The following is a 13,724-nucleotide window of genomic DNA, read 5'->3' as shown; positions in this document are numbered from 1 at the left end:
ATGAAAGCCCCGTGAAATGTCATCCTTAGTGTTAGAAACATTGAATCCTGGATGTTAGAGCTGAGTATCAGAGATCATCTAGTCCAATACCTGCATTCGTTTGAATTTGGAGCCTGTCCTCAAGAGATCCTAATTAAAAAGCACATGCCCCTGGGAAAAGTAACATTTAAGTTATTATGCATCTATACTTAGGAAAGAAATACGACAGTTAATTGAGAGCAAACCATACCAGAAAGAAAAGCAGGGCCATATCCAGAAAAAAATAAAGATTAGGAAGAGGGAGAGCAAGATGAAAGGGAGAAAAACAAGGACTTCATCTATGTGCAATTTTTTTAATCTATTTGGCACACAGTTTGGGAAATGAATTAATTTGAACCAGTACATACTTAGGTGTAGATAGCTACAGCTTGTGCAAAGATTAATCTTAGTGTCTAATCTGAGTCAATTAAATTATAAACTAGGTGATATGTAAATATAGCAATAACATGGATAGAAACCAATACAGCAGAGAATGAACTCTGAGACTGTATTTTCTTTTTTAATTTATTATTTAAAATTTAAAAATTAATTATTTGTTTGTTTTGGCTGCGCCGGGTCTTAGCTGCGGCACATGGTGCATCTGGCTCTTTAGCTGCGGCATGCATGCAGGATCTAGTTCCCCAACCAGGGATGGAACCTGGGCCCCCTGCACTGGGAGCTCGGAGTCTTACCTACTGGACCACCAGGGAAGTCCCTGAGACTATATTTTCAACTGTAAAACAGAAACGTCACCAACCCTATCTATCCCGTAGGTCAAAGCTTTTTACCATAAAGCAAAACACAAATGTTATGCTTTGACATAGTTCAAACTCAAACAGCAGGCAAACATTCAATGCTAAAGGCTAACTTAGTCATTTTTTGTTTCTTAATTTCTTTTATAAAATTTATTTTCAATCTGATAAGTAATTTATTAATTCTTGTTCTTGAAAATGTATACAATACACAACATGGATGGACCTAGAGATGTCATACCAAGTGAAGTAAGTCATACAGAGAAAGACAAATATCATGATATCACTTAATGTGAAATCTAAAAAATGATACAAATGAACTTATTTACAAAACAGAAACAGACTCACAGACTTAGAAAACATACAGTTACCAAAGGGGAAAGGTGGGGGGGAGGGATAAACTAGGAGGTGGGGATTAACATATACACAGTGTTATATATAAAACAGATAATCAACAAGGACCTACTGTATAGCACAGGGAACTCTACTCAATACTCTGTAATAACCTATATGGGAAAAGAATCTGAAAAAAAATAGATGTATGTATACGTATAACGAAATCACTTTGCTGTACATCTGAGTCTAACACAATATTGTAAATCAACTATACTCCAATACAAAAATTTTAAGAAAAAATAAATAATAAAGTTTAAAAAATGTATACAATACAAATAAGTCAAAAGTTCCTCTTGATTCCCCCCCAATTCCATCCAGTAGCTACTCTTGTCAATTTGATAGGTATCTGCCCAGATTTGGTGGTGGGTTGTTTAACCCAAATAGAATCACACTGTACATACTGTTCCATGTTCTATAACGCTTTTTTCATGTAAGAGTAAATCCTGGCATCTTTCCATATAGATACATAAAAATCTACCTCCTTGTTTTGAACCTTGCACAATATTTCCATAGTACAATCTACCCTAGTTAATTTAGCGTCCCCTGTTGATGGACATTTAGGTTGACTCATCACATTTTGAATAACAAAAAATACATGTGAATTAACTATATGTTATTTCTTAATGGGAAAATTTTTCTAAATCTCTGGAAAATCCAGAGAGACAGACATGAAAGCTGTCCTATACACAGGTGGCACAAAATATCCTTCATAAAGTCCTTTTTGCGCTTAAACTATCCAATTGAAAGTAAAGGACAAGATTCCAGTCACAGCCCTACTCCATGCTCTGCGCCCTTGGTTGTCCTGCACTGGCCCCCACTGGCAGGTTCAGAAATAGTGATACTCAGAGGTCGATTTACTATGAAGCTGATGGAGCTTATGATTTAAGGCAGTGTATTCACATAGTCGTATGGTTTTGTAACACTTGCCAAGGAATTTTAAATTATTGGCTAAATCGAGGACAACAGATAAAAGCCTAAAACTTGAGAATACTGGAAATGAGGATCATTTCCTGTAGAACAGGATCATAAAATCATGCTACTCACACTTCAGCCCAATGAAATCTACTATAAAACTTATTTTTCTACCAGTGCAAGGGATGTCCAGACTGATAGGAGCTGTAATGTTAATGGATCATAAAGCTTTTGTGTATTATCTGTATTTGAATTTAACCCATGACTAATTATAATATATGAAATATCTTTAACGTAATCACATTTTACATCTTTCACTGACAACTTTTTTCATTGTCTTGTATTATTTAGTTAAGTTCTCAAAGTTTCTCAAGCTTGTTAAGCTCCTGATAAACAGAGATTTTTTTTAATAACAAAAAGTATAGACAAAAAAGTAACATGCTTACAATTTATATACTCTTTGAAAATCAGATATCAACAATTTTAATGGCAACATATTTCATCATACTGACAAATCATAAATTGTCATTTCAAAATGGAAATTGTTTACTCCTGATAACAAATTTTTAAATGCCAAATTCATGCAAATTAAAGAAATTCTAGAATACAGAAATAAGTTAAATAGAAACTTAATACTTTGTAAAGCTTATTTTAAAAGTAAATGGTGTAATACTCTCATACTATTGAGTAACCTGCTTTTTTTACTTAATAAAATTTGTTTTGCTAACTTTATAAGCTAATTCTAAAATTTATATGGAAATACAAAGCACCAAGATTAGCCAACAACACTCCTGAAGAAGAGTAATGTGGAAGGAAGGACTTGTCCTACCAGGTATCAAAATTTATTACAGTTGACCCTTGACCAGTGTGTGGGGTTAGGGGCACCAACCCTCTGCATAGCAGAAAATCTGAATGTAACTTACAGTTGTTCCTCTGTATCCACAGTTCTGCATCCACAGATTCAACCAACCTCAGATTGTGTAGTACTGTAGTATTTCCTATTGAAAACATGTGTGGACCCATGCAGTTCAAACCTGTGCTGTTCAAGGGCCAGCTCTCTATAGCTATAGAAATTAAGACAGAGGCTAACAAAATACTATGAAAAATGGTGCTGGGATATTTGCGTATCCATGTGGAAAAAAATTAATTGTACTCACAATATATACAACTCACACATTAAAAAAAATAAATTCCAGGGCTTCCCTGGTGGCGCAGTAGTTGAGAGTCCGCCTGCCGATGCAGGGGACACGGGTTCGTGCCCCGGTCCGGGAAGATCCTACATGCCGCGGAGTGGCTGGGCCCATGAGCCATGGCCGCTGAGACTGCGCGTCTGGAGCCTGTGCTCCGCAATGGGAGAGGCCACAGCAGTGAGAGGCCCGCATACCGCAAAATAAATAAATAAATCCAATTGAATTATATAGATATAAAAGAGACAGGTTTTAAAAAATAAATTTTTAGCAGATAATTAAGAACAATGTCTTCTTGGACTTCCCTGGTGGTGCGGTGGTTAAGAATCCACCTGCCAATGCAGGGGACCACGGGTTCGAGCCCTGGTCCGGGAAGATCCCACATGCCGCGGAGCAACTAAGCCCGTGTGCCACAACTACTGAGCCCGTGCCCTAGAGCCCGCAAGCCACAGCTACTGAAGCCCCCGGGCCTAGAGCCCGTGCTCTGCAACAAGAGAAGCCACCGCAATGAGAAGCCCACACACGGCAATGAAGAGTAGCTCCCGCTCACCTCAACTAGAGAAAGCCCGCACAGCGACAAAGACCCAACACAGCCAAAAATATATTAATTAATTAATTAATTAATTAAAATAAGCAGGGAGGCTATAAAAAAATTAAAAAATAAAACAGCGATACACACATACACATTGCATATGAAGAAAACATCTCTAGAAGGCAACATAGTGACAGTGGTAACCTTCATTAGTGTAGGGTAACAGGGCTGGGGACTGGGTGGCAGGCCAACTTATTTTCACTGTATATTGTATATTGCACCCATTGAATTTTACACCATGTATATATATTTCCTATTTTAAAAATTTAGAAATTTAAGACATATATCAAATATTATCACTCAGAAGCTACAGAGGTAGCTCTTTATCCTCAGTAGCTTATTTTACTTCAAAGGAAAACTTAAGATAGAAGAAAATTAAAACTAACATTTTATGTATAAAATTAAAATGCTTTACAATTAATCAAGTACCTTAATCATAAATAGTTTTGTGAGGAGGCAGAATTATATCCATTTTACATACTAGTAAACAGAGCCTCAGAGAGATTCAGTGACTTGCCCTAAGTCACACAGCTAGTTAGTGCCAGAACTGGAACTCAGTTTTTAATGCTTGCAAACCCTATGATCTTTCCCATCACACTGACACAACATGCCCTCCTAAATACCTTTCTCCAAAAAAACACGTGAATAACAGAAAATGCTTTGTTACTTTTAAAAATTTATTTATTTAATTTATTTATTTTTGGCTGCACTGGGTCTTTGTTGCTGCGCGCAGGCTTTCTCTAGTTGCAGCGAGTGGGGCTTACTCCTCGTTGCGGTGCGCAGGCTTCTCGTTGTGGTGGCCTCTCTTGTTGTGGAGCACGGGCTCTAGGTGTGCGGGCTTCAGCAGCTGCAGCACGTGGGCTCAGTAGTTGTGGCTCGCGGGCTCTAGAGCTCAGGCTCAGTAGTTGTGGCGCATGGGCTTACTTGCTCTGCGGCATGTGGGATCTTCCCAGACTAGGGCTCGCACCCGTGTCCCCTGCATTGGCAGGCGGATTCTTAACCATTGCGCCACCACGGAAGCCCTGTTTGTTACTTTTGTGTGTGGGGAAGGGCGGGAAAGTTTCTCTATTAATGATTAAATTCATTTTCTAAAAGTAAAGACAAAACTTATTGAATAGCACATTGCACCTTCAGAAGTACTAAAAAGTCTTACATGATTCATACCTCCTATTACTCCCAGCTCAGGTATTAGGGAGATACTTTTCTTTCACTCCCCTATTTAATGAAGGCTAAGGAATTATTCCCAGTCTCTTAATAAAAAAGACATCTTTGTGGCCAATATAAGAGAGTTTTTTTTTTTTTTTAAAGTTTGGCTGCACTGGGTCTTAGCTGCAGCATTCAGGATCTACACCGTGGGATATTCGCCGTGGGATCTTTAGTTGAGACATGCATGTGGGATCTAGTTCTCTGACCAGGGATGGAACCCAGGCCCCTTGCATTGGGAGCGCAAAGTCTCACCCACTGGACCACCAGGGAAGTCCCCAAGAGAGTAATTAGATGTAGCACTTTTCAAAGCATTTCCAAAAATCTTTGTCAAATTCAGTGTAATCACCAAACTTATTATTTCCCATTGAAAGTAATCTTGAAAATTCACTCTCAAGAGGTGGTTTTCTTGAAGAGCTTCTAAAATTTATTCTCATAGTATATTTACATGATAAATAATAGCATTACCACTATTCTACAACTTTCCTATACAGTATCTCATTTGATCCTTGAAACAAGCCACTAAGACAGGCAGGGACAGAAATCCCTGACATTCAATAGATGAAGAAACTGAGGCTCTGGGAGGTTGTTTTTTCCTACGGTCATGTGTCCTATCTCTTAGTTGAATATTTTCTCCAACAAAGCATGTGAAAAATTCTTAATTATCAGAACTTCAACTTGTCAGTCAACATTCAACTTGTCAATTACATAGGACTTTTCCTTTTCCTTCTTGCTCTATGCCTTTAATGCCCTTTCAGAAAGGAAGATTTGGGGACTAAATAATATTCAATCCTAATCAGTCCTGACTGCTTAGTTTTCTGAGATCAGATGGGAAATAGAAATCTATTTTCTTACCCATAAGAGCACAACTGAAATGAGCTGGTTTAAATTACTGGATAAACTCTACATTTGTCTATCGCCCAGTATCAAAATACTTGTAAACTATGTAACTATATATCCTAAAAACGATATGTAAGTGTTCTAAACCTGAAGCTCAGGATGACAACCTAGACTATAGAAATTAAAAATTAAACTGCCAAAGCTCAAATCCTGGCTCCCTATCTTCTCAGCTGTGTGATCTCCTGGGCAAGTTTCTTTGCCTCTTGGAGGTTTGGATTCCTTAGCCCTAAAATTAGGGGTTTAAAAAAATGTTTTCATAAGGATTAAAAGAGATAATGCACTTAAAACATTTAGCATAGTGTCTAGCACTTATTTAAATATTGATAACTTGGCACTGACACTATTATTGGCATTTACGATTCAGCAAACTAGATTTATCTATGCACTTTTCTATTCAATCCATAAATGACTGCACTTTGCAATATATTGTAATATATAACATACCTGATATACTTGATGTTTAAAAGATACTACAACCACCAATATACTCAATTCCCTTTAGCAGTTAGCCAGATATCACTTTTCTAAATCTCAGAAAAAGTAGAGTTGCAAAGGTTACTCCATCAATCAAGGGTGAGGCTGAAGCTAAGAGCTCTGTTTTTAATGGATATGGACAATGGTATATACAGAAAATTTGCTTGAAATTATACATAGCTGTAATGCGGTGGAATGGTGATTTCTATCTTTATAATGGACTAAGGTAACCTAAAGAAGGGTCAGTGTTACAGCAGTATACAAATCCTTGTATACTGTATACAATACAATCCTTGTATACAATCCGTTGAAAGAGATGGATGATGCAACTTCTGTAGTAAGAATGCAGTCAACTCTGAGTCACCAGTATAACCTTGAGGAGCACTAAAGGAGATAGGAAAATTCTTGAGTACTGACTCCTAGGCTCAGCATCTTAGTCAACTGTGTGTAAGACGTTTCAGTGCTATTTGGACACAGTATTGTTCATACAAGTGAATCTCAAGAAAACATTTAGTGCAAAAAATACTAGAGTCATTAGCTCCTGACTATGATAAGTCCCATGAATTTTCTGTAATCATCTCAAAAATATTTTGTGTCAGGCCTCTGGCCCATCTCTAGTAGGTCCCCCAAAAAGATTTGTTGAATAAATGAACTTCATTTTTAAAAATTGTTAAGAGCATTGGCTACAGAGTCAAGCTGACTTGGATATCCTAACTCCATCACTTATCAGCCCTATGACTTCAAGCTAGTTAACTAATCTCTTTTGGTTTCAATTTTCTCATCTGTAAAATGTGAAATGCCAAGTATTGAACTGTAAGGACCAAAAGGCACAGGAGACAGATTAATGCTTGGCACATAGTAAGCCTGAAGTAAATAGCAGCCTTTATACTTTTTGCTACAAGAGTAAGGCTTTATCAAGACGTCTTTGTCTATCAAATGCGTTTAAGCACAGATCAGACCTTTTCCAGGAGTGAAGGTAAAAACATATCCAAAAAGGATGAGGAAGGCCTTGTAAATGATAATCTGATCCACAATGGGAAATGATGGGCAGGAAGAGGAAAGACAGGGGGTGACAAGCTAGGAAAATGATACATCCCAGGGTGGGAGTGATGGCATTAGTAAACTCTTCAGGGGAGAGCTGCCACATGGGGAGGGGACTGCGGAGTCAATTACTTTGGCCAGGCCAGCCCTGGAACTTACCGTGGGGCAAGGCAACGTGGAGAGGCCTGGTATAGACAAAGATAGCGGGGCAGGGGGTGCCGGGAAAAAATAACTGGCTAGTAGGAGCCATGACTCGCGACCGGGCAGTGCCCAGACCAGGCCCCAGTCGAGGGCTGCAGCCCGGTGAGCAACAGAAGGCCCTGGGGCTTGTACACTCTAGTACCTGTAGTAGCTATGAAGGGCAGAGAAATTTGTTCTGAGGTGATCACAGCATCTACGCTGATACCTGCCTGCCTGGGACGGGATGGAGGCGAGGAGGAAGAAGAGCCGCTTCCATCGGGAGGGATGGAGGAAGGGCAGGCGGGCGGGCAGTGGAGAAGCAAGGGACCCAGGTCCCACTGCCTCGGGGGAATCAGGCACGCTGGACTGGCTCCGGCATCCTTAGGGCCCAGCGTGGAGGCGGGACCTCAGCGGTTACCGACGGAAACCGCCTCGGAGTGGGAGGTCGCGTCACGGACAGGCAGCTGCTAAACCAATGGAGCCGGAGCATGGGGCGGATGTTGCCTCCCATTGGTGGCTGTTGGGCGCGCCCAGCAGCCAATGAGTCAGCCCAGGGGGCGTCGCGGTGACGTTAGCTGCGGAGGAGGCCGCTTCGAATCCGCAGCGGCCAGCTTGGTGGCCTGGACCAATCAGCGGCCTCCAACGAGCAGGGCCTTCGCCAATCGGCAGCCTCCACGACGGGGCTGGAGGGAGGTTATATAAGCGGAATAGGCAACGGCGCGGTCGACGCTGACTGAGCTCTCACAGGCGCGTCGAATTGGGGTTTTCGTGCGTGTGAGAGGTAGGTGCCGCGGCCTGCAGTTCCGTACCTGCCCTTCGCCTTGTACGCTGCTCCTCCTGACCCCGGGCTGTGTCGTCCTCAGCTCGGGCACCTCGGTGCGCTCTTGTGTTGCGGCCTGTGGCTGGTTTGCCTGCGAAGCCCTGCCTGCCTGCTGAGTGAGTGGACGACGGTGCCGGCAAGATGAAGCCCTCCCTGGTGGCTGCGGTGCTGCTGCTGATGCTCGGCGCGGCGCGGCCGGAGGAGGAGGACAAGAAGGAGGACGTGGGCACGGTGGTCGGTATCGACCTGGGCACCACGTACTCCTGGTAAGTGGGGTTTGTAGAAAAGGGGAGAATGGGGAGTGGCTTCCTGGGCTGCCGTGAGCGTCGCTGATTTCTTCTGTTCGGTTTTTCCGTCAGCGTCGGGGTGTTCAAGAACGGCCGCGTGGAGATCATCGCCAACGATCAGGGCAACCGCATCACGCCGTCTTATGTGGCCTTCACTCCTGAAGGGGAGCGTCTGATCGGCGATGCAGCCAAGAACCAGCTCACCTCCAATCCTGAGAACACGGTCTTCGACGCCAAGCGGCTCATCGGCCGTACATGGAACGACCCATCTGTGCAGCAGGACATCAAGTTCTTGCCTTTCAAGGTTCGACCTGGTTTTTCACTTCTAAATAGAAAGGGAGAGAAAAAAAAAAAAGAAAGTGGGGGTGGTGGTGGGAGTATTTAGGATTAAGAAGTTACTGAAAAACAGTGCAGAGACGAGCAAAAAGGATACAGACATGGTGTATCTATAATTTTTATTTAATAGTTTCAGTGTGTTACAGAACTTAAGAAAGTTAGGTTGGCAAAGAAATTTCATGCGTAACTACTCTGTCCGCAATAGTTTAGCATTAAGAGACTGGTTAAAACTGAAGAGGCTTGTAATTATCAGACACCTATACTCCTTAAAGTATTTCTGTTCAATATTCAGCTCCAAAGGACCAAAGTAAACCAAACTGGGGGGGAAGAAGTGGGTCTCAGACATTCCTCTTTTTAAAGTTTAAAATGTCATTGCTTCTACGTCTGAAAATAATTATTCTTTAAAATAGGTGGTTGAAAAGAAAACTAAACCGTACATTCAAGTTGATGTTGGAGGTGGGCAAACAAAGACATTTGCTCCTGAAGAAATTTCTGCCATGGTTCTCACTAAAATGAAGGAAACTGCCGAGGCTTATTTGGGAAAGAAGGTAAGTATTTCTAGAACAATGTCGAGCAGTTTTATTATTACTATTCTTAATTGATTGTGTTGTGTTGATGTTTTCATCGTTTTAAAAATCTGAATGACATCCATGCATCAGTCTTAATTACTTGCGTGCTTTACTGTAGGCCAAACAAAATACTAGCGCCTTTCTTGTGTTATCACTTAATGCTTGCAAATCCATGGGTATAAAATTATATATTATACCTATCTTAATAAAGCGATGGTTTGGCTGTAACTTAAATAAAGGTTAAGCCGTGTGATAAAATATGTTTAATTATCTTTTGTTATCATTTTAGGTTACTCATGCAGTTGTTACTGTACCAGCCTATTTCAATGATGCCCAACGCCAGGCAACCAAAGATGCTGGAACTATTGCTGGGTTGAATGTTATGAGGATCATCAATGAGCCGTAAGTGTTAAATTAAAAAATATGGCATAGTTGCCAAATGGGGAAAGGTAGACTTAACTAAGTCATTTATTTTTTTTCTTTCTCATTCTCCTAACAGTACAGCAGCTGCTATTGCTTACGGCCTGGATAAGAGGGAAGGGGAGAAGAACATCCTGGTGTTTGACTTGGGTGGTGGAACCTTTGATGTGTCTCTTCTCACCATTGATAATGGTGTCTTTGAAGTCGTGGCCACTAATGGAGATACTCATTTGGGTGGAGAAGACTTTGACCAGCGTGTCATGGAACACTTCATCAAGCTCTACAAAAAGAAAACTGGCAAAGATGTTCGGAAAGACAACAGAGCTGTGCAGAAACTCCGGCGTGAGGTTGAAAAGGCCAAACGGGCCCTGTCTTCTCAACATCAAGCAAGAATTGAAATTGAGTCCTTCTATGAAGGAGAAGACTTCTCTGAGACCCTGACTCGGGCCAAATTTGAAGAGCTAAACATGGTATGTTCCTGTTTTTTGCTTTGCTAACGAGATCTAGTTAGACTGTCTGAGTTTGGGACAATGCATTTAGGTATTTTGACTATACCTGGGTATGACAGGCATCATCACAGTAATTTGTCACTTATTCTAGGACCTGTTCCGTTCTACCATGAAGCCTGTCCAGAAAGTGCTGGAAGATTCTGATTTAAAGAAGTCTGATATTGATGAAATTGTTCTTGTTGGTGGCTCTACTAGAATCCCAAAGATTCAACAACTGGTTAAAGAGTTTTTCAATGGCAAGGAGCCATCCCGTGGCATAAACCCAGATGAGGCTGTAGCGTATGGTGCTGCTGTCCAGGCTGGTGTACTCTCTGGTGATCAAGATACAGGTAAGCCAGTGTCACAGCATCTTCCATAGTGCTTCAGAGTATAATTAGCTGTTGCTTTAGAAAGCAATAGATTATGAGCAGCAAGCTCACACAGCTAGTAAAGGGTACAGTGAGGTCAAGACCTGGCACAGTCTCAAGATCCTTAGCAACTATATTTAATTCATTGCTTCTGAAATGATTTTGCATAGAACCTAATCAAGTGGCAAGATGGAGAAGATGAAGTTGTATTGTTTGTGGGGTCTGCTTGGAATTGCTCCTGTGACTCCTGAATTAGAACTTAGCTTGATTAACTTACCTTTTTAGGTGATCTGGTATTGCTTGATGTATGTCCCCTTACACTTGGTATTGAAACCGTGGGAGGTGTCATGACCAAACTGATTCCAAGGAACACTGTGGTGCCCACCAAGAAGTCTCAGATCTTTTCTACAGCCTCTGATAATCAGCCAACTGTTACCATCAAGGTCTATGAAGGTAATTGCTTACATTTGTTAATACCATGGTATGTTTTTGAAGAGCTTGACTTTTTTAACATACTCTATTGAAATGTCTAGGGAAAGAAATATCTGTTATTTTCAGGTGGGAGGGCCCTAATTTAACTAGCGTTGAGTTTGGTAGAGCCAGTACTAAAATCTATTTCTTACCTAGCTATCTAGCACTCTTTCCCATTAAAAATACCTTCTGGGGGAATTCCCTGGCTGTCCAATGGTTAGGACTCCACGCTTCTACTGCAGGAGGCACAGATTCGATCCCTGGTCGGGGAACTAAGATCCCACATGCTGCGCGGTATGGCCAAAATAAGTAAATTCAAAAATACAAGAAGAAGGACTTCCCTGGTTGTCCAGTGGCTAAGACTCTGCACTCCCAGTGCAGGGGTCCTGGTTTCAATCCCTGGTCGGGGAACTAGATCCCTCATGCTGAAACTAAGAGTTCTCATGCCACAACTAAAAGATCCCTCATGCCACAGCTAAGAGCTGGTACAGCCAAATAAATAAATTAAAAAGATAAATATTAAAATACAAGAACAGGGCTTCCCTGGTGGCACAGTGGTTGAGAGTCCGCCTGCCGATGCAGGGGACACGGGTTCATGCCCCGGTCTGGGAGGATCCCACATGCTGCGGAGCTGCTGGGCCCGTGAGCCATGGCCGCTGAGCCTGCGTGTCCGGAGCCTGTGCTCCGCAACGGGAGAGGCCACAACAGTGAGAGGCCCGCGTACCGCAAAAAAAAATACAAGAACAAGTAAAGGGTTCATACTGCTATAAAGTAGATGAAATTCAATTAAGTGTTACTAGTAACTTAACTCACTGTTCCTTTCCCAACACTGACCCACTTCTAGGCTGATAGAGTGCCCTTGACACTACAGGCTCTAACAGAATGAAACGTAGGGATCCAGATGTACTAATGTTTGTCGGTAACAGCTAACAAAGTTTTTTGTGTGTGACTTCTAGGTGAACGACCCCTGACGAAAGACAATCACCTTCTGGGAACTTTTGATCTGACTGGAATTCCTCCTGCTCCCCGTGGGGTTCCACAGATTGAAGTCACCTTTGAGATAGATGTGAATGGCATTCTTCGAGTGACAGCTGAAGACAAAGGTACAGGCAACAAAAATAAAATCACAATTACAAATGACCAAAATCGCCTGACACCTGAAGAAATTGAAAGGATGGTCAATGATGCTGAGAAGTTCGCTGAGGAAGACAAAAAGCTCAAGGAGCGCATTGACACCAGAAATGAGTTGGAAAGCTATGCCTACTCTCTAAAGAATCAGATTGGAGATAAAGAAAAGCTGGGAGGTAAACTTTCCTCTGAAGATAAGGAGACCATGGAAAAAGCCGTAGAAGAAAAGATTGAGTGGCTAGAAAGTCACCAAGATGCTGACATTGAAGATTTCAAAGCTAAAAAGAAGGAGCTGGAAGAAATTGTTCAGCCAATTATCAGCAAACTCTATGGAAGTGCAGGCCCTCCCCCAACTGGTGATGAGGAACCAGCAGACAAAGACGAGTTGTAGACACTGCTCTGCTAGTGCTGTAATATTGTAAATAACTGGACTCAGGAACTTTCGTTAGGAGAAAATTGAGAGAACTTAAGTCTCGAATGTAATTGGAATCTTCACCTTGGAGTGGAGTTGAAAATGCTATATAGCCCAAGTGGCTGTTTACTGCTTTTCATTAGCAGTTGCTCACATGTCTCGGGGTGGGGGGCAAGGAAGAATTGGCTATCATCAAAAGTGGGTAAAAAAGCTGGGTTAAGGATGTGTGTTCACCTTGAAAATGTTCTATTTAACAATTGGGTCATGTGCATCTGGTGTAGGAACTTTTTTCTACCATAAGTGACACCAATAAATGTTTGTTATTTACACTGGTCTAATTTTTGTGATAAGCTAATTAGGTTAGTCATTTATTTTAAGGTTAGAGTCTTGGGTTGAAGGGAGTGTTTGGCGTTTTGAGGTAAGGAAAACACTTTATTCAGTCATTTCTGGAAATCTGCCTAACCTAATCTAAGAAAAGGGGTGGGAGGTTCATCCATGTCCTTAACTAGGCAAGGGCCACTTTACAGGGCCCAAGGATGGAGTTTCCTGAGCATAATTGAAATTTCCTATTTCCCCTTACCTTTCAAAATCTTCTGGTGGCTTTTTAGTACTAATGATGCTTTATACCTGCTTGGATTCCTTTGAGATTTGATAGAGTGATGGATCACTAATGATAACGTTACACACCTGGATTCAATTCATAATTTTAGAATGTGAAGGTATATTTTTGAACCTCAGCTATGTCGATCTCCGTCTCAGTGGTACAGGAG

General features: G+C 41.5%; 1 protein-coding gene across 2 annotated transcripts; it reads left to right on the top strand.

Annotated features, from left to right (window-relative positions):
• Positions 1-8,318: 8,318 nt before the first annotated feature.
• On the top strand, positions 8,319-13,288 carry HSPA5 (heat shock protein family A (Hsp70) member 5). 2 transcript variants are annotated; one of them, XM_004313453.4, is made up of 9 exons: positions 8,319-8,436; positions 8,519-8,741; positions 8,835-9,066; positions 9,509-9,646; positions 9,957-10,069; positions 10,167-10,557; positions 10,688-10,925; positions 11,229-11,396; positions 12,371-13,288. In XM_004313453.4, exons 2-9 carry the CDS (start codon positions 8,617-8,619, stop codon positions 12,931-12,933), a joined length of 1,968 nt encoding a protein of 655 aa, XP_004313501.2. In that variant the 5' UTR covers positions 8,319-8,436; positions 8,519-8,616; the 3' UTR covers positions 12,934-13,288. The 2 variants fall into 2 exon arrangements, with proteins under 2 accessions (XP_004313501.2, XP_019804825.2); XM_019949266.3 differs by lacking the exon at positions 8,319-8,436 and having other exon boundaries at positions 8,443-8,741.
• Positions 13,289-13,724: the final 436 nt, after the last annotated feature.

The sequence above is a fragment of the Tursiops truncatus genome, chromosome 6, assembly GCF_011762595.2.
Source record: "Tursiops truncatus isolate mTurTru1 chromosome 6, mTurTru1.mat.Y, whole genome shotgun sequence".
NCBI classification, from domain to species: Eukaryota; Metazoa; Chordata; class Mammalia; order Artiodactyla; family Delphinidae; genus Tursiops; species Tursiops truncatus.
Note: the sequence above shows the minus strand (reverse complement) of the source record. Positions and strands in the feature narration are given on the sequence as shown.